An 18285-nucleotide genomic window follows, 5' to 3' on the forward strand; every position below is an offset into this window, starting at 1 on the left:
ATCTCGCCCCCCCCCCCGAGGTGCCAGGATCAGCCCCCAGCTGCCCGGATCAGGACCCCCCCTTGCCCTCCACCTGCTCGGATCGCTCCCCGCTGGCTGCCCGGATCGGGGCCCCCCCGGCTCCCCGGGGCCCCCCCGGCTCCCCCGCCCGCTCACCGCTCGGCCCGGGGTCTCCAGCGCAGCCGGGCTCGGGCGCAGGCAGGTGCGGGGGCTGCTGGGAACAGGAAGGTCCCTGCGCGGCCACCCGCTCCCCCCCCCGCATTTCCTGGAGAGCTCTAGGAACGGGCGGAGCCGCGGCTCTATGGTGGGGGGGAGGGGTCAGGCTCCGCTCCGCGGCCCCGGGGGGGGGGGGGGGGGGGGGGGGGGGCGCGTGGGGGGGGGGGGGGGTGTCACAGTGCAGGAGGCTGAAGCCATATTTACCAGGGGATTTTTCCAAGACACAAATGGGCATTAAGGACCCAGCTTCCCCCATCTCTCACCCCCCACTAGCCCCCAGCTCACAATGACTCGCACCCACACACACACAACTCCCCCCCACTGGCCCCCAACTCCCACCCACCGCCTCTCCTGCCCCCCAACTCCCAGCAACAACCCCCCCCTGCCCCCAACTCCCAGCTTCCACCAAGCGCTCCCCAACTCCTCTGAAAAAAATCTCCATCCCTAACTTATGGGCTTGGCCGTATAGATCTATGCACCCGCCTCTCAACCCCAGCCCAGCTCCCTAGGAATTGCCAGGCTGAATCAGACCATCTAGCCCAGTGTCCTAATCTCGGACAGTGGCCGGTGCCAGATGCCCCAGAGGAAGGTGTATGTGGGATAACCTGCCCCCCAATTTTAGGTCTCTTCCTGGCCTCTGATTAAGCTCTGGGTTTAATATCCTCTCCACAATTTCAATAGTGAACTCTTCTTAGTCACAGAAATGTTCCAGCCCTTTTGGCATCTTGCTAATTTCTTGTGGCGATGAGTTCTGCAGGCTAACGAGGTGGCATGTGGGGAAAGTATTTCCTCTGCTTAGTCCAAAATCCATCCATCCTTCATCTTATTAAGTGTCCCCTTGTTTATGTGTCATGAGACAAGGAAAACAAAAGCTCCGGATCTACCTCCCAGTGACACCCATGGGACGTTTGCACAAAGCTTGTGATATGGCCCAACTCAGCGGTCACTATAAAGTGCTCAATGTTTTACAGTCACATGAGTGGGAGAAATCTGGTCCCTCTGCTGCTATTCCTACCTTTTGCTTCTCTTCCTTCTCCATCGTCCTTCCTCTTTTTCTTTCTCTCCTTTCCCTGTCTCACTGCTTTCCTCCCTCTGGATCTTCCTTTCTGCAGCAAATCTCAATCCTCCCTCTAGGTTTAACCCCACCCTCCTTTCACATCCCAGCTGGTCTAATACTCAGCAATGAAGTGTTAACGTTGACATTTTAAATGAGTCATCATTAGGCACCAGTGTTAACACCCAAATGTTATGAATGGAAGATGGGAGGGTCACACTCTTCAGAGCCAATGTTTCAGGCTGTCTGCAGACATCGCTACATTGGGTTACACTTTGTTCAAGACCAAAAATTTATCTTCACACTCATGAGAGCTAGAAACTTAATGTTTGTGGTTAACACAAAAGCTGAGATCTGTAACATGTCTCACATGAACATAAACACATCAAGCTAGCCTGGCCCGGCCCACGGGTCAGGTGTCTAACACTCTTATCTTAAATCACTACGGAGAAATTTTTGACAGTGAAAGCAGTTGGGGTGTTGGGTTGCAACTTTCTGGGTTGGGGTGCTTCTCAGCCTCCTCCCACCTTAAAGTCAGGTTGCACATATGCTGAGTTAGGCTCTGACTACACTATGGAGTCTACACTGAGGTTGTGTCTACACTACAAGCACTACACCCGGGTAGCTGCAGCTATGTGGCTGTGGCATAGACACTTGCTACAACTGTGGAATAGGTGTGTCCCATCATTGTAGTTAATCCATCCCCTTGAGAGGCAGTAGCTAGGTCTAGGGAAGAATTCTTCAATCCACCTAGCAGTATCTACACCAGGACTTAGGTCGGCTTAACTACGGCTCTCAGCCGTGTGAATTTTGTCCACATCCCTGAGAGATTTAGCTAGGTTGACCTAACTTTGAGGTATAGACTAGGCCCGACGGAAGTTTTTCTGCCACAGTGTAGGAACAGCACCTCCCTGAATGACAGTAGCTGACAAGTCTTCTTCTGCCAACAGAGCTGCGTCTACTTTTGGGGTTTAGCTCTGTTGGTCAGGGTATGGTTCTTTCATAGGTATGCTAATATAACTTTTAAGCGTAGACCAGACTTGAGCGACAAAAGCCAGATTTTCGAAATGCTCAGATTCACTTTATGATCCTAAACAAGGATCAGATTTTCAGAAGAGCTAAGCATTGTGTGCACTGAGTTCTTTTGTAAAACTGGCTCCTTACTCTGGCGCTGAGGTCATCTGAAAATCTAACTTGTCCACACACAAAAGTTCTACTGCTTTATGCCGGTATTGTTAAAGAGGTACAGCCTACCTAGGGTGGATGCAGTTATACAGGTACAGCTATTCCTAAGTGGGATGGGGAATACGTCATACCTGTATAAGACAGCTTTATACCTGTATAAGAACATAAGAACGGCCATACTGGGTCAGACCAAAGGTCCATCTAGCCCACTATCCTGTCTTCCAACAGTGGCCAATGCCAGGTGCCCCAAAGGGAATGAACAGAACAGGTAAATCAAGTGATCCATCCCCTGGTGCCCATTCCCTGCTTCTGGCAAATAGAGGCTAGGCACACCATCCCTGCCCATCCTGGCTAATAGCCATTGGTGTACCTATCCTCCATGAACTTATCTAGATCTTTTTTGAACCCTGTTATAGTCTTGCCTGTCACAACATCCTCTGGCAAGGAGTTCCACAGGTTGACTGTGCGTTGTGTGGAAAAAAAATACTTCCTTTTGTTTGTTTTAAACCTGCTGCCTATTAATGTCATTTGATGACCCCTAGTTCTTGTGTTTATGAGAAGGAGTAAATAACACTTCCTTATTTACTTTCTCCACAGCAGTCTTGATTTTACAGACCTCGATCATATCCACCCTTAGCCATCTCTTTTCCAAGCTGAAAAGTCCCAGTCTTATTAATCTCTGTCACTGGCAGGGAGAGGAATAGAGCATGCATCTCCGTTGCCTGGGATCCTGATTGTATGTGAGTGCAAAGTCTTATTAATCTCTTCCCCTATGGCAGCTGTTCCATACCCCTATAACTGCATTCTCACTTGGGATTCGATCGGTGTAATTATATTACTCAGATACAATAGTAATGGGAACCAGATAAGTACCTTAAATAGACAGACATAATTGTATTGGTACAAAAACTGTGTAGACCAGGCTTATGTGTTTGCATGATAATCACCATTTTCCAGTTGCTCAGACCTTTAAGATGAAATCATCCAAGTCCAATTAATTTTTTTAGGAACAGTTTAGCAAAGCCAGTTCAGGCATTTGTGAAGAGGATGAGAAGGGATGATAAGGTACTTTTCCCACTAGGAAAAAAGAAAGTACTCCTTAATTATTTATTTTTGGAAGCATTCATACTTAGCACTTTGGGGCAGAAATTTGCACTGCAGTTGTTTTCTGAGACACACAACATGCGAAGATCCAGGATTTATGGGCTTGATACAGAAATGACTGGGAAGGTTTCAGTGTTGCCATGATGTTACCTGCAGCTCTCGTTGTCTCAGGTTGGAGTTGAACGCTGAGCGCTAGAGATCTGCAGCCTGACTGAACCTGATGGGAAAAGTGTCAGGTTCAGGATGTCTCTAAAAACAACCCTACCCTCTTGGGGTCAGGTCAGGTCATCTCTGGTCACCTCCTTCTGCTGGTGTGGTTGACACGGCAGTGGCCGTGTGCCCCACTCCTGCCGGCCAACACCACCTTGCTGAGCACTGCAGAGGGAGCGTGCGGACTACCCTCCCCGGGCTGGCTGCCACCGCAGACAGATGGTGGGCGCTGGGCACGAGGAATGGGAAGCTCCCACTAGCTCCAGGGATGAGGGAGCAGCAGTGCTGACATAGGGTTTTTTTGGGGGGGGGGGGGGGGGGGAGTATCAGGTTTGGGTCAGTTCGGTTTTAAAAAGGACTCGATGTTCTTGGTTCAGGTCAGGCTTTTAAAACTAGTCTCAAGCAGACTCAGAACCAGAGGCGGTTGGAAAAGGTTTGGGCAGGAGATTTCTAATGGTTTTTCCTCCAAACTTTCCCACAAGATTTTTGGTTCAAAAGCTGCATTTTGGGGGGAGGGGGGAAAGCTGGTTGCGGGGAAGGGAATTCAGTTTTCAAAATCCAAATATTTTACCAAAAAAATGGCCAATTCCTGGTTTTTTGTTTTCCTTCCTTTCTCTCCTCTCTCACAATGAAGAGCCAGAAATGTTTGACCAAAATTCATTTTTGGCAGTGAAAATTTACATTTCAGTCCTAAAAAGTTTTTTTTTAAGTTCTGATGATAATAAATAAATAAATAAGTCAGCCGGCTCAACGTAGCACCTGTGAATGATTCCTTCTGAAAGTCACACTCATTTTCAAGACGGATCGGCACCAACGCTAAGGGCCAGATTTTCAGAGGAACACAGCTCGCTGGTTACCACATACCCTTGCCATAAGACTACTTAGCTCGTTACATCAGTAGATTTCAAAGCACTCTACAAAAGAGAGATTCCCCATTGATAGGTGGGGAAACTGAGGCATGGAGCAATGAAGTGAGTTGCCCAAGGTCACTCAGCAGGCCAACGGCAGAGCTGAGAATGCAACCCTGCTGTTCCTCAGGCCACCTTTATGCACGATAGGAGCAATTAAAATAAAGTACCACCAGCCCATATATTTTTAAGCCCTTTTCAGGTCACTTACAAGCAGCCAGGGCTTTGCACTCACATACAACCGGCATCCAAGACACTGGAGATACGGGCTCTATTCCCCTCCCTGCCACTGACCTCCTGCTTGACCTTGGGCAAGTCACCCTCCCCCCCCGTTCCTCGATTTCCCCTCCACCCTTGGTCTGTCTAGGGCTCTTTGGGGCAGGGGTTGCCCATCCAGCCCTGCTCTCAGTTGGGCCCGCTAGGCGTTACCGCAACGCATTTAACAATCACTCTTGAGTTTTATAAAACCAAAGAATTTCTTCCGCCTGCAGTAACTGATTGCAAGGTCTGTAAGGCAGCAAGGAGAACAACGCTCCGGTGACTCATCCCCAACAAGGTGCGGCTGGGCCTGGTTGGTCGCAGGTGACATCAGCCACCCACTGATCTCAAACCCAGGGGGCCTGGATTCCCATGCGCTCAGCAGGTAGGCTGGGGAGCCGGGGGATCTCCATCCACCGCAGCCACCGCCCGGATCGTCCCCTCTCTCCATCCCCAGCAACGCGCCAGGCTCCGGGTCCCCTTTCTTAGCTCCAGTCCCCCCCCCTCCTTTCACTCCAATCCCAGCCACGCCTCGCCTCTGTTGTTGGTTTCTGCCCCTCCCCGGGGGCTGCCTTTCCCTGCACCTTCCCAACTCACCGCTCCAGCTGGGGAAAGCAATTGGTTCAGGGTGTCTCCGCTGGGGATGGGGATCCGGGAGCTCCCAGCAGCTAGGCGCAGACAGCAGGATTAAATGGGTGGCTGGGAACAGGAAGGTCCCTCCTTTATCCAATCCCCCCGGCTGTGCTGCCTGTGCTCGCTGGGTCTGGCAGCTCTACCTGCATTCTGTGGTTAGATCCCTGAAGTCACTGGTTGGGGGAATGGACGATTTACGGTGGGATAAATCGGATATGGGGCGCTCCTAAGGTGGTGCATGAATCTCAAGAGCTGCTTGCATCATAACTGGATCATGAAGCAACCCCCGGCGTTAAAACTCCTGCCTGTTTCCACTGAAACTCCCTATTCCGGTTGCTCAGAATGTGCACACACCTTTGCCAGGGCAGGGGTTGGCCCAAGGGGGAATTTCTTAGGGAAGGTTTAGCGAAGGTGGGGCCGGGGGTTGTTAGCGGCGAGGGAGTGGAGGTAAAACACTTTTCCCACCAGAAAAAAACAACACCACTCAAAACACTGGGGATTTTTTAAAAGATGGCTCTAAATCTGACCTAATAATTTCCATGTGCAAATAAAAGAATGCTTTAAACACTTTATTCTAGAAGTATATTATGGTGCAGGTGGTGGCAATGGGATAATTAAGGCCCTCAACCTGCAAAGAACTTCTTTTTGTTGATTTGTTCTTTTTTATTATTTGTATTACCATAGTGTGTAGGAGCCCCAGTCATGGGCCTGGATCTCACTGCACTAGCTATTAGGTGTATTATGGCAGCACCTAGGAGTCCTGGTCAGGAACCAAGGCCAGATTATGCTGGGCACTGTACATTATTTATTAGGTGTATTATGGTAGTGCGTAGAAGGCCCAGTCGTGGGCCACGACCCCACTGTGCAAGGCGCTGTACAAACACAGAACAAAAAGATGGTCTCTGCCCATCTAAGTATTAAGCCAAGAGACACCAGATGAGGGAATGCAAGGAGACAACGCTGCTCAACAAACCAGCAGCCGAACTGTGGTCGAGTTTAATACCGCGACTCATTGTCACAAAGTTAAGCACACGCACAAGGGCTTGTGAGATCAGTTTCTAACTCAGGTATTGGTATTGGCCCCCATCAGCGTAGTATCGGGGCACGGCACAATCTGCAATGATCTTCCCACCCCCTCTGGAATGCATGGCTATTGTTGCTGTTTTACAGATGGGGAAATGGAGGCACAGAGAGGCTAAGGGACTTGCTCAAGGTCACACAGGGCGTCTATGGCAGAGTGGGGAATTGATCACAGGTTTTCCCAGGCCTAAGCTACTACTCTAACCACCACGCCATCCTTCCTTTCAAGCTTGAAGTAGAGGGTTCTGCTTCACAGGAGCGTTAAACACAGTGGTTAAGGTATCTGTGTGGGTAGGGGAGAGTTTGCCAGGGGTCACAGACCCCAAATCAGGTCACTAAGGGGCACGCTTTAAGCACTGTCTGACCGGTCAGCTTCTCGTAGGTCCTGCTAGAACTTCCCACCCTCTTTTCAGATCACTTTAAGCACAGGATAAGCCTCTGTTTGTGAAATCAGCACTGCCAAATCCATGTGTTCAAAAATCATGGTTCAGGCCTGAAAAATCACAAGATTACTTTTTGTGTGTGTGTGTGCAGGTTCTTCTATTTGCCTCCTGGATTCAGAGCCTTTAGGCATCTTTCAGAGTAGCAGCCGTGTTAGTCTGTATCCGCAAAAAGAAGAACAGGAGTACTTGTGGCACCTTAGAGACTAACAAATTTATTAGAGCATAAGCTTTCGTGGACTACAGCCCACTTCTTCGGATGCATAACTTTTAATTTTAGGCATCTTGTTTTCCAGCATTTCTCCGCAACCCTCAGGACTAGAAACGTACCTTAAAAAAAAAAAAAAAGCAGAGAGTCTCTCATAATAACAGGACTCCAGGAGCTGGGGCTTTAAGAAAACCACCAAATATCACGATGCCTGGGACAAAATCGCAGGAGCTGATAATGCCACACAAATCCCATCAAAATGCCAATAAAGGAAAGATTGTGGGTAAAAAAATGTAACAATATTTGGGTTTTTCACAGTCGGGTTTCAGGAAAAAATATGTTGCTTGAAGGAGAATAATAAGAGTTCCAAAATCGCCGCTTATACTCAGACCGTTTTCCCTGATATTTAGCCTAAATCTCCCTTGCTGCATGTGAAGGGCTTTCCCTTTAGCTTCCTGTGTTTATGCTTTTAAAGTTTCGGACTGGCAAACGGAAACAGGTGCCTGGGTTGGGAGGCTGGCATAGACCCTGACCTCCTTCTCCCAGATTTCATAGCTTAAAAGGTAGCAGGGGCCATTAGATCATCCAATCGGGCCATTGTATGTCCCCCAGTTTCCCCACCACCCCACCTGCTCTAGGGATTAGGTGCAGAAGGATGGGACAGGTGCACTGGCCACTGCATGGGGTGGTCAGTTTCGCCCTAGAGGGGTTTTCACCCTTCTAAAGGATTAAACCCACAGAGGTCTCAGATCCTCCAGCTCTCCCGGTGGGGATGAGGAAATGTAGTGCAGGGCAGGAGGGGATTTAATGCAGCAAGGACCTTCCTGTTGCCTGAATCCTGGTGGTGCCTGAGCTCTGCCGCTGGCAGCCCCTGCTGCCTGGATCCCCCTGGATCTGCCGCTGGACGCCCCTCTGCCCGGAGAGCCCAAGACACTGAAGCATCCCCCAGCAGGAGCGGTGAGTGGGGCGGAGAGGATCCGATCCAGGGGGAAGGCAGCCCTAGAGGAGGGGAAAAGCAAAGGAAGAAGGGAGGACTGCTTCCTGGAGGAAGCAACCAGAGAGAAACGAGATCAGGCGCCTGGGTGGCAGCTGGGGGAAGTATATAGGAGGAGGGCCAGCTGTCTGAAGAAGAGAGAACACGTGGGGGCGGGCTGTGCAGTTTTCAGCCCTGTCGTTCCTTCCATCCAGTCTTTCCGTGCCTCAGTTTCCCCACCAGCCACGCAGGGATGTTAACGTCGCCCTCACACTGGGTGGTGGTGTGGGATCAGTGGGGCAGGATTGGTAAACACTTTGAGATGCTCTGGTGGAAGGTGCTGCAGAAACTGCAGGATCCTGGTGAAAAAGGATGTAGGCAGAAATAATTGTGTATTACAATACCGCCCCGAGCTCAGGGTCCCAGGAGACACTCCTGGTCCCAAAGAGAGCACCTCCTAAATAGACAAGACAGGCAAAGAGTGGGAGGGGAAACTGAGGCACGAGCGGGGAAGTGACTTACCTAAGGTCCCGCACAGCAGTTCGGTAGCAGGGCTGGGAGTGGAACACAGGACTCCTGGGACCCAGCCACTAGGCCACACTGCCTCCCAGAAGTGCAAAAAGCAGCCATGGCAAATATGTTGTTATAGCAACTCCTCTCCTTGCTTATTAGCAGGATTTGAACATATGATCATGTGCATCATAGGACTGAACTGCAGTCACTCAAGCTGAAGGTGTAACTCTGCTCATTGTTATTAATAGCAGGTAGTTATCCTCTATAGACCATTCACAGAGCCAAACACATCGTACATTGCCATTAGGGCTACATGCACCCTGGAGCAACTGCTCATGGACTGACTGCTCCTTATGGAGCAGCAGCTGTGCTCAACCCCAGAAGGGACGCAATCAGAACAGAGAGACTCATGACCACCCTCTATGGCTAGATGGTGGCGGTGGTAAGGTGGGTTGCAGTATAGCAAAGGCTGAGAGTCAATGGATAGATCTGGATGACAAAGGGGGAAGGTGGCTGGCTGGCCCAGTTTCTGTAGAATGGATTATTTAAACACTGGTGAGGTTTTCATTTAACTGTTTTTATTATACAATTAATTATATTATCTACTTCTGGTAGAGTTGGGTGAATTTTTCAGCCAATTTCTGGTGAAAAATGCAGAATTGGTGGCACCAAAACTTTTCACAATTTTTTGTCGATTTTGCCAAATTGTTTCTGTCAAAAAAAAAAAAAAAACCACCTAAAAAAAATTCAGAAAAAATCAAAACATTTCCTTTTGACCTTTTCAAAACAAAAGGTTTCAATTTATCAACGTTTTCTTGAATTTTATTCAGGCAATCAAAAACATTAAAAAATGCTTGAAAAAAAACCCCACGTTGTTCAACTTGCAGTGATTGTATTTTCAAGTTTGTCGAACATTTTGAAAAAAGTGTTCAACCAAAACGGAATTTATTTATTGTTTAGAATGGCCAGAGAACCAAAAAATCCATTTTGTCAGCCAGCTCCGCCTTCAATAGGCGTCTTTATTATTTTCGGTCTAAATAAATAAGCCACTGCTCTGCAGCTATTTAACAAGTCACAGCACCTCCTATTTTCTCCCACCCTCCTTTGCAGGTTGTGATATCCTAATCCTGACACCATCTCTCGCATGGAATGCAGGAAAGAACCCCGTGTCTCAATTCTCCCAGACCCCAGCGAATGGCTGAATCAAAGAGGTGCCTGCAAAGGTAATGAATAATCAGAACTAGAGGGGGGCGGAAAGTGTTTGGATTATTTCTGGAGGATCCCAAGTGGCGATTAGGCTTGATCTACAATCATTCGCTTTTTTGGAGCTTTCGTGTGTGCGAGGGGGCCAGCACTGGGTCTACGGACTACTTAATTCCCCCTTCAGCCCTTGTAGTTCAATGGGTCTTGAATGAGCATCTGCATTGCAGTGAATTTCACCCACTGTGAATAGTGAATGCTTGTCTGAGTATTTGCAGGAAGTTCACAAGTAATAGTGATTTGAGGGCTGGAAAAATTGCTTCGGAGTAGGGAGTAGGCAGGGAGGTAAATTTACCTGGGTATACGGCATTGGGGAGACTGGTATTGGAATACTGCATCCAGTGCTAGTGTCCACATTTTAAACAGACTTTGGACGATTGGAGAGGGTGCAGAGAAAAGTCACAAAAATGATTTGGGGACTGGATAAAATGCTTTACTGGGAGAGACTGATAGAGCTGGTCTGTTTAGCTTAACAAACAGCAGATCCAGACGTGACTTGATTACAGTGCACAAAGTCCCATCCCAGGGAGAAAATGCTGGATAGTAAAGGTCTCTTTAATCTAGCGGAGAAAGGCAGTGGTCTCTGGTCCAGTGACGCCGTTCTTCGCTATCTCCTGGTGGGCATGGGCATTCCTGGTGCTCTTACTAAAACCCAACTGTTTGCTCGCCTCTCACCAGAGCTTTTCCAAAATCTGGCTGTGCTCCTGGGAGCGGCGCGCTCGGCAAAGCATTTCTTCTGCTTGGTGGTTATTGCAAACGCAGGAGGCGGTTCACGGCGTTTGCCGCTCAGGGGTCAGAATAAAATGGAAGGGTTCAATGCCGAGCTGCTGTATTTGAACCAGGGGATTGCTTCCATTTCCTGGGAGTTGATTGGCTACTCCTGGGATAGCAAGGTCAAAGAGCACCGGCCCGTGGGATTGTGGGATAGGATTGGCTGACTCAGGGTCTGAGGGTCTAGCTGCATCCTCACTGCGAAATGATGGAGTTTGGGCCCGAGTCCCAGCTGGACCCACAGGCTCAAACCCATCCCCCAGTGGGGTCCTGAGGCCCAGGCCTGAGTCAGACAGAATTGCGTGTAGATGGAAGTGGGGGTTGAGCCCAAGATTACATTGCAGAGTAAATGTACCTTTGGCAATAGAATATCCACGCCACCGAGTGTCAGAACCTGGGTCAATTGACTTGGGCTTGCTGGGCTCACGCTGCAGCGCTAAAAAATGTAGTGTAGAGGTTCGGTCTCAGACTGGAGTCTGGGCACCGAGATCCAACCTCCTTCTGGGGATTCAGACTCGGGCTGCAACCAACCCAAGTCTAACCATCTACACTGCAGTTTTTAGCCCCACAGCCTGAGCCCCACAAGCCCGAGTCAGCTGACCCTGGCAGCCACTGCTGTGCCATGGGTCTTTTATTGCCGTGTAGATATACGCTTAATCTCTGTGCCTCAGTTTCCCCATCTGTACAATGGGGTAATAGCGCTGCCTGCCTCACCGGGGGTTGTGAGGATAAATGCATTAAAGAGCGTGAGGTGCTCAGATACAGAGGTGATGGGGACCATAGTAAATACCTTAGGTAGGCTGGGGTGGGGAAGTTACCCTGGGGTCATCAGGAGTGGGGGAGGGGGATTGTAGTATCAGGGAACACGTCAGTACTTTAAAGAGCAATGTAGCCATGTCTGGAGTCTCCTTTTCATGCCAGCAGATCACCAGATCCTGAGCCAAACTGAAGAGGACACCCCGCAGCGGGAGGGCGCTGGGAAAGCGGAGTCGCGCGGGGCGTCAGCAGAGAGAACTGGAGGGGACGTCTTGCAGCAGATCAAGCCTGGGGCAGAGGGAAACCCCGTGGAGAAAGATCACCTTACCTCCACCACCCCACTGGGGGCCAGGCGACCCCGAGGGGATGTCACCCAGCAGAGTCTGCGGGGGGCCGTGGAAAACTCCACAGAGCGGGATCTCCAAGACGTCACCACCAGGAGACCTGGAGGGGACATCTCCCAGCAGAGCTTGTGTGGGGCCGGGGAAAACCCCACTGAGCGGGATCTCCTAGACCCACCGGCATCCCGGTGTCCCGGCGCCTGTGCCGACTGCGGGAAAACCTTCAGCCTGAGCTCGAACTTGCTGCGTCACCGTCGCACCCACCTGGGTCAGAAGCCCTACCGGTGCGTTGAATGCGGCAAGGCCTTTGCCCAGAGCCAGCACCTCCTGGCCCACCAGCGGGTCCACACGGGCGAGCGTCCCTTCCTCTGCACCCAGTGCGGGAAGAGCTTCTCCCAGAGCCAGCACCTGCGCACCCACCGGCAGACCCACGGGGGCCAGCGGCCCCACCAGTGCCCCGAGTGCGGGCAGAGCTTCAGCCAGACCTCCAACCTCCTCAAACACCGCAGGGGCCACCTGGGCCACAAGCCTTTCCGGTGCGCCCAGTGCGGCAAAGGGTTTGGGGAGAGCTCCACCCTGATCCGCCACCAGCGCACCCACACCGGCGAGCGGCCCTACCGCTGCCCGGCCTGCGGCAAGGCCTTCAGCCAGAGCTCCAACCTCCTCAAGCACCAGCGCACCCACACCGGCGAACGGCCCTACCGCTGCGAGCAGTGCGGCAAGGCCTTCGGCAAGAGCTCCGCCGCCATCCTGCACCAGCGCACCCACACCGGCGAGCGGCCCTACCCCTGCCCCCAATGCGGCAAGCGCTTCAGCCAGCGCCCCCACCTGGCCGCCCACTGTCGCGTCCACACCGGTGAGAAGCCCTTCGCCTGCCTCCAGTGCGGCCGCATCTTCAGCCAGAGCGCCACGCTGAGCCGGCACCGCCGCACGCACCGGCTGGAGGGGGAGCAGGCGGGGGAGGCGCCCCGACCGGGAGAAGACGGGGGTTTGGAGAAGGCGGCGCCGTGCGAGAATAGTGCACGGTGGGGGGAGCGCGTGGCCGGGGAGCACCAATACGTAAGGACTGGGAGGGCACGGGGGGGGAAGGGGCAACAACCGCAGCGGTTGTTGAGTCTTGATCCAGGGTAAAATGTGTGGACAGCGCCCAGGTGGAGGTGGGGGAACAGAGAAGCTTTGGCATGGGGGGCGGAGCTAATGGGGGTCATACAGAGACCCTGGTGTGTAGAGAAAGGGGAAATGGGGGGTACACTGAGCTCCTGCCAGGGAGGAGGGAGAGATGGGGGGCACAGAGTCCCTGGCAGGGGGGGTTAATGGGGGACACCCATTAACCCAGAGCCCCTGGCATGGGGGAGAGGGGGAAATAAGGGGCACACAGATCCCCTGGCATGGGAGTGTCATGAGAGATGCTTAGAGCCCCTGGCCTGGGGGAGGATGTGAAGATGGGTGTTGCAGGGAGTCCCTGGAATAGAGATAATGGAGTGGTTGATATGGGATTTGATTAACAGAGAGTTAAAGGAGGGTCATATAATTAATGCCCATCAACATGGATTTATGGAAAATAGAACCTGTCAAACTAACGTGTTGTATATTTTTGGTGAGGTTACACGTTTGATTGATGAAGGTAACAGTGTTGACGTAATAGACTTAGACCTCTGGAAGGCGGCTGAGTTGGTACTGCGCGACATTTTGATTAAAAAAACTAGAATGACCACGGCCCACATTACATGGATTATACACTGGGTAATTGATCCGTCTGCAAATGTAGCTGTAAACAGGGAATCATCATCATCAACTGGGTCTGTTTCCAGTGGCGTCCCGCAGGGATCAAGTCTTGGCCTAAGCTGTGTCACATTTTTACCAGTGCCTTGGAAGAAAACATAAAAGCATCACTGGTAATATTTGCAGATGACACACACACTGCGGGGAGTGGTAAATAATGAAGGGGACAGGTTACTGGTACAGAGCGAGCTGGATCTCTTGGTAAGCTGAATGCAAGCAAACAATGTGCATTATAATAGGGCTACATGTAAATGTACACCTCTGTGAACAAAGACTGTTGGCCATAGATGGGGGACTCATTCCCAGGAAGCAGTGATTCTGAAAAGGCTTTGGGGATTGTGGTGGATAATGCGCTCCTGGTGCAATGCTGTGACCAAAAAGGGGTAATACAATCCTTGGATGCATAAACAGGGGAATCTTGAGTAGGAACAGTCGTGGTGTTTTACCTCTGTGTTTGGCACTGGTGCGATAGGTGGCCAGGTGTCTGGTTTTCAACCGGAGAGTCCCGTCAAAAAGGGGGCCTGACAGTGTCCGGTCAGAGTTACTGACCGGACACCTAAAGTCCAGATACTGCGGGCAGGGACCTGCGCCAGCCCCTACTCACCTGGGGCCACCTCCTACCTGCGTTGGGCAGCTGTCGCTCCCAGCCTCCGCTCTGCAGGCGACCCAGGCTGAGGGAGAGGAGAGGGGAAAAGCAGCGAGGGGAGGAGGGCTGGGGGAAGAGGAGTGAATGGGGGCAGGGCCTTGGGGGAAGAGGCGGGGCAGGGGTGGGACCTCCGGGGGAAGGGGCCGGGGGGGTTCCAGCCAGGGCCAGCTCCAAGCACCAGCTTAACAAGCAGGTGCTTGGGGCGGCCAAGGGAGAGGGGTGGCACCTGCGGCAATTCAGGGACGGCGGGTCCCTCACTCCCTCTAGAAGCGAAGGACCTGCCTCTGAACTGCTGCCACCGATCGCGGCTTTTTTTTTTTTTTTTTCAATTGCCGCCGCTGATTGCGATTTTTTTTTTTGCTTGGGGCGGCAGAAATGCTGGAGCCGGCCCTGGTTCCAGCACTCCTCCTGGAGTGTCCGGTTTTTAAATATTACAAAGTTGTCAACCCTCTGGTGCGTGCTGCTGGAATCCTGGGTCCAATTCCGCTGCCCACAGCTCAAGACGGTTGTTGGTAAATTGGAGCTGGTTCAGAGACGAGCTATGAGAATACTTAAAGGTTTCGAAAACATGAAAACTCAAGGAGCTCAATCTCGTTAGCTTGACAAAGAGATTGATTACAGTCTGTACCTACACGGGGAACAAAATTGGACAATAGCCGGCTATTCAGTCGAGCAGACAACTATATAACAGGAGCCAGTGGCTGGAAGTTGAAGCGAAACAAATTCAGACTAGAAATAAGGCCCAGGTTTTTTAACAGTGAGGGTAAGTAACCATTGGCTCATCTTAGCAGCACGGGAAATTTCAGCTCGCAAGGTTTAAGTTTGGCAAAGTTATAAGCAATTGAAAACTGGCTCTTATAATGAGACGCATCAGGCAACCTTAACTAGACGTCGCTGACGCTTATACTAAAGATGTGGCTGAAGAATACATGTCAAAATCCTGCCAAGCAAACAGGAGGGTCTCGTGGAAAATGACAAATTCCAGATTGTTACTAATTATACCTGCAGGCTGAATTTTTAAACATCTAAAGAATTGTTACTATTGTATCTCTGCAGGGCTACTCCGGCCTGTGACATACCTTGGACTGCGGAAACAGTGTCACAGATGTAAAGACCGTGCGCTAGCCCAAACCTCCAGGGAACATATCTCCAACTGGTGGTGGTATTTATATCACAGTAGGCTCCAGAAAATGCTGGGCATTGTACAGATGTTTTTCCCCCTTCTCTTGTATTATTTCTTGACTTACTTCCTATCCTCAGGGATTGTTGTCTTCTTTGGGAGAGAAGCGAGAGTGGCGGAGCTAAAGACCGTCTCGTGCTAGTGGATGGCGGGGGAATTGAACCTGGGACTTCGGGAGCTTGAAGCGTGGGCCTGTACTGCCTGAACTAAAAGAGCATCTTCACTCAGCCAAGGCTGTTATGTGCGCATGTAACCTGCCTGCTACCTCTCGAAGGCAGCAGCACACACTCTGAGTGAGGGTTAAATCAGCTTCTCTTCTAAATGGTTGATTTAAAGCAGCAGGCCACACGGACTTAAATAGGAAGACTGCATGAGATAATATTCCTGGCACTTTAAAAAAAAAATCAACTACAAGGCTGGACTGGCTGGTACAATCAACGCTTCCGCGAGCTGCTGCCGCCTGGAGAGATGGCTGAGAGGCAGAGGAGAGGGGTGACAAGCAAAGGAACCAGACCCAGCCTGAAAATTGGCCCAGTTGTTCGTCTTTCCTCTTGCATGCGTGGGTCTGCGGTGCGGCAGTAATGAAGGAGGGTTATGGGGCAGCACCACGACAGCCCCTAGTGGGGTCATCATCGGGGCTGGGATCCAGTATCCTGATGCTAAATGGGCCGGCATCTGCCGCAGAACTTTGGAGCAGAGCCCGGAGCTGAAGCACGGACCAGTAGGTTTTTGCCCAGAGCTGGCAAAATTCAAAAATTTGATTGCTCCAAATCCCTGGTCTGCCGCCTGAGTGAAGATGGCCCAGCAGGGTTGTGTATGTGGCCCTGCCGCTAGCCGGGGACGTAGCTGCACTGTCTGCCACAGTGGGATGCGACATTTTACTGACCAAACGAGCTGCGGTTTTGGCCTCCCAATCAGCTGTGACTCGGAAAGCCACCGGCCAACCCAGCTTTTAAGCTAATAAAACACATCCAATTATCACCAACCAGACCCTGTTTATTGGATCGACACGACTGGTCTCTGCTTTTCTATTGCTCCTCCCCCTGCCCCACAGACAGAGCAGTAACAGTGGGGGCCTGCCTGGGCCCATAGCGTTGCCCATGGCATTGCATTCATTCTGTTAATGTCACAGGTCTGTTAATGACTCCCAGCGCAACCTCCAGAGGTGCTGCAGGTGAAGCAGCAGGCCCCTTAGCTCCCCCTCCACGGGCATGATTCAATCACCTCTTTAAAAATCCCAGGCTCCAGATTGGGGCAAACATTTGAAATTCCTAATCAAATAGAGATTTTCTAGGGGCACCGGTCGGACGCCACTGGCAACAGCCACCCTTTGAACCCACTGATCTGAGCCAGGCGCGGCACGCCTGGCTTTTGTGGCCTGTCGCGCCGGCAGATTACAGCAGATTTTGAAGTGTCACGCTGGCTTTTAAGGCTGTCTCATGGCGGGAAGCAGCTAAACCAGATCTGCAGCCTGTGAAGGCTTAATTGGGCCGGGGAGCTTGGAATAAGGTGACCCCAGGAGCTGGGGGGAAACAGCGACTGCATGTCTGTTCCTGGGAGCCCCAGCGTCTTCCTAAACTTCCTCGAGTGGGCCCTGTAGGCCAGTGGTTTTCAACCGGGGGCCCCCTGGGGGGGCCATCAGCAGGTTTCAGGGCGGCGGCCAAGCAGGGCCAGTGTTAGACCATGGGCCCAAGCAGTTGCCCTTCTTGCTACCCCCTAATGCCAGCCCTGGCTTTTAGATGCAGAAAGCCAGGTATTGTGGCCCAGGTGGGCCATGGAGTTTTTACAGCATGTTGGGGGACGGGAGGGAAAATGGTTGAAAACCCCTGCACTAGGCAACCCCATTAGCGACGGCTGATGGACCGGCTGCTGGACCGCTACGTAGCCTCGTGAGCTACTCCCACCTGCAGGGGGAGGCTGACAAGGTGCTGCCAGCTGCCAAACCCTCTAGCAAACAGCTGCCTGTGAGATGTGTGTGTGTGGGGGGGGGGCGAGAGCCTCCAGCACCAAAATCGCTAGGGCCATCGCTCGGCCAATAAAAATAAAGCCGGGGACTGCGTCTTGTGCTGGCCCGCAGCTGGCGTGCCCTTGACGCCAGACTGCAAACGCTGCGCAGGTGAGTGGGCTGGTACCGTGCTGCTCCTGTGTGGCATGAGGCGAGACGCGCAGTGATGGAGAACTGAGCTGGTTATTGGGGTTCTTTCCCCCCCTTTCCTGTTTTTCTCCCTTTGCACATGTTTTCCATTAACTAAGTCTAGTCCTGCCTCCCCGCTGCTCTTTGCGGCAGGTTCTGGCCAGAGCCCTGAGTGACAGGGACAGGAAGAAAGGGGCTGAACTTCAAATCCCCCCTCTCCGGGAGAGAAGAGGAAGGTGCTTGAATTTGTAATATGCGAGGGCAGCAGATAACTGTAACCCCCAGTCTCTGCTCCACAGAGGATAGGTGTCCATTAGAGCTAGACAGGGACTCGCACCTGTTTAGCTCACTCCAGAGCGGGTCAGGCTTTTCGCGCTGGCGTCCCTGGTTCAATCCCCCTGTGTGGCGGCTCTCGCAGAAGCTATAATGCAGAAGAACAGGGAAAGCAAAACCCAAACTTCTTGTCTGCACTTAAAATGTTACAGCTGCGCTGCTGTAGCGGTTGTGTAGACACTACCTACTCTGATGGGAGGGTTCTCCCGTTGGCGTACGTAATCCACCTCCCTGAGAATTCTTTCCATTGACCTACCGCTGTCTACACAGACACTTAGGTTGGCTTAACTATGCCACTCA

At 51.7% G+C, this 18285-nt stretch overlaps 2 protein-coding genes across 3 annotated transcripts in view; one reads left to right on the forward strand and one right to left on the reverse strand.

Annotated features, from left to right (window-relative positions):
* The window catches only part of LOC117888608 (zinc finger protein 501-like), a 34340-nt gene that overhangs the window by 6165 nt on the left and 9890 nt on the right, over positions 1-18285 (reverse strand). Inside the window, exon 4 of the mRNA XM_034792163.1 lies at positions 9806-9815. Coding sequence (XP_034648054.1) covers positions 9806-9815 — 10 coding nt within the window. The remainder of the gene's footprint in view (positions 1-9805; positions 9816-18285) is intronic.
* LOC117888601 (zinc finger protein OZF-like) lies at positions 8094-16503 on the forward strand. 2 transcript variants are annotated; one of them, XM_034792151.1, is made up of 4 exons: positions 8094-8253; positions 9893-10005; positions 11735-12969; positions 15395-16503. In XM_034792151.1, exons 2-4 carry the CDS (start codon positions 9927-9929, stop codon positions 15410-15412), a joined length of 1332 nt encoding a protein of 443 aa, XP_034648042.1. In that variant the 5' UTR covers positions 8094-8253; positions 9893-9926; the 3' UTR covers positions 15413-16503. The 2 variants fall into 2 exon arrangements, with proteins under 2 accessions (XP_034648042.1, XP_034648043.1); XM_034792152.1 differs by having other exon boundaries at positions 11738-12969.

Source organism: Trachemys scripta, chromosome 16 (genome assembly GCF_013100865.1).
Source record: "Trachemys scripta elegans isolate TJP31775 chromosome 16, CAS_Tse_1.0, whole genome shotgun sequence".
Lineage (NCBI taxonomy): Eukaryota > Metazoa > Chordata > Testudines > Emydidae > Trachemys > Trachemys scripta.

Excerpts from the sequence above, each read along its gene's own strand:
- LOC117888601 (XM_034792151.1), top strand. The coding sequence starts at position 9,927 with ATGGAATGCAGGAAAGAACCCCGTGTCTCAATTCTCCCAGACCCCAGC. Across the intron at positions 10,006-11,734 it reads TCAAAGAGGTGCCTGCAAAG|CAGATCACCAGATCCTGAGC; the intron begins GTAATGAATAAT and ends TTTTCATGCCAG.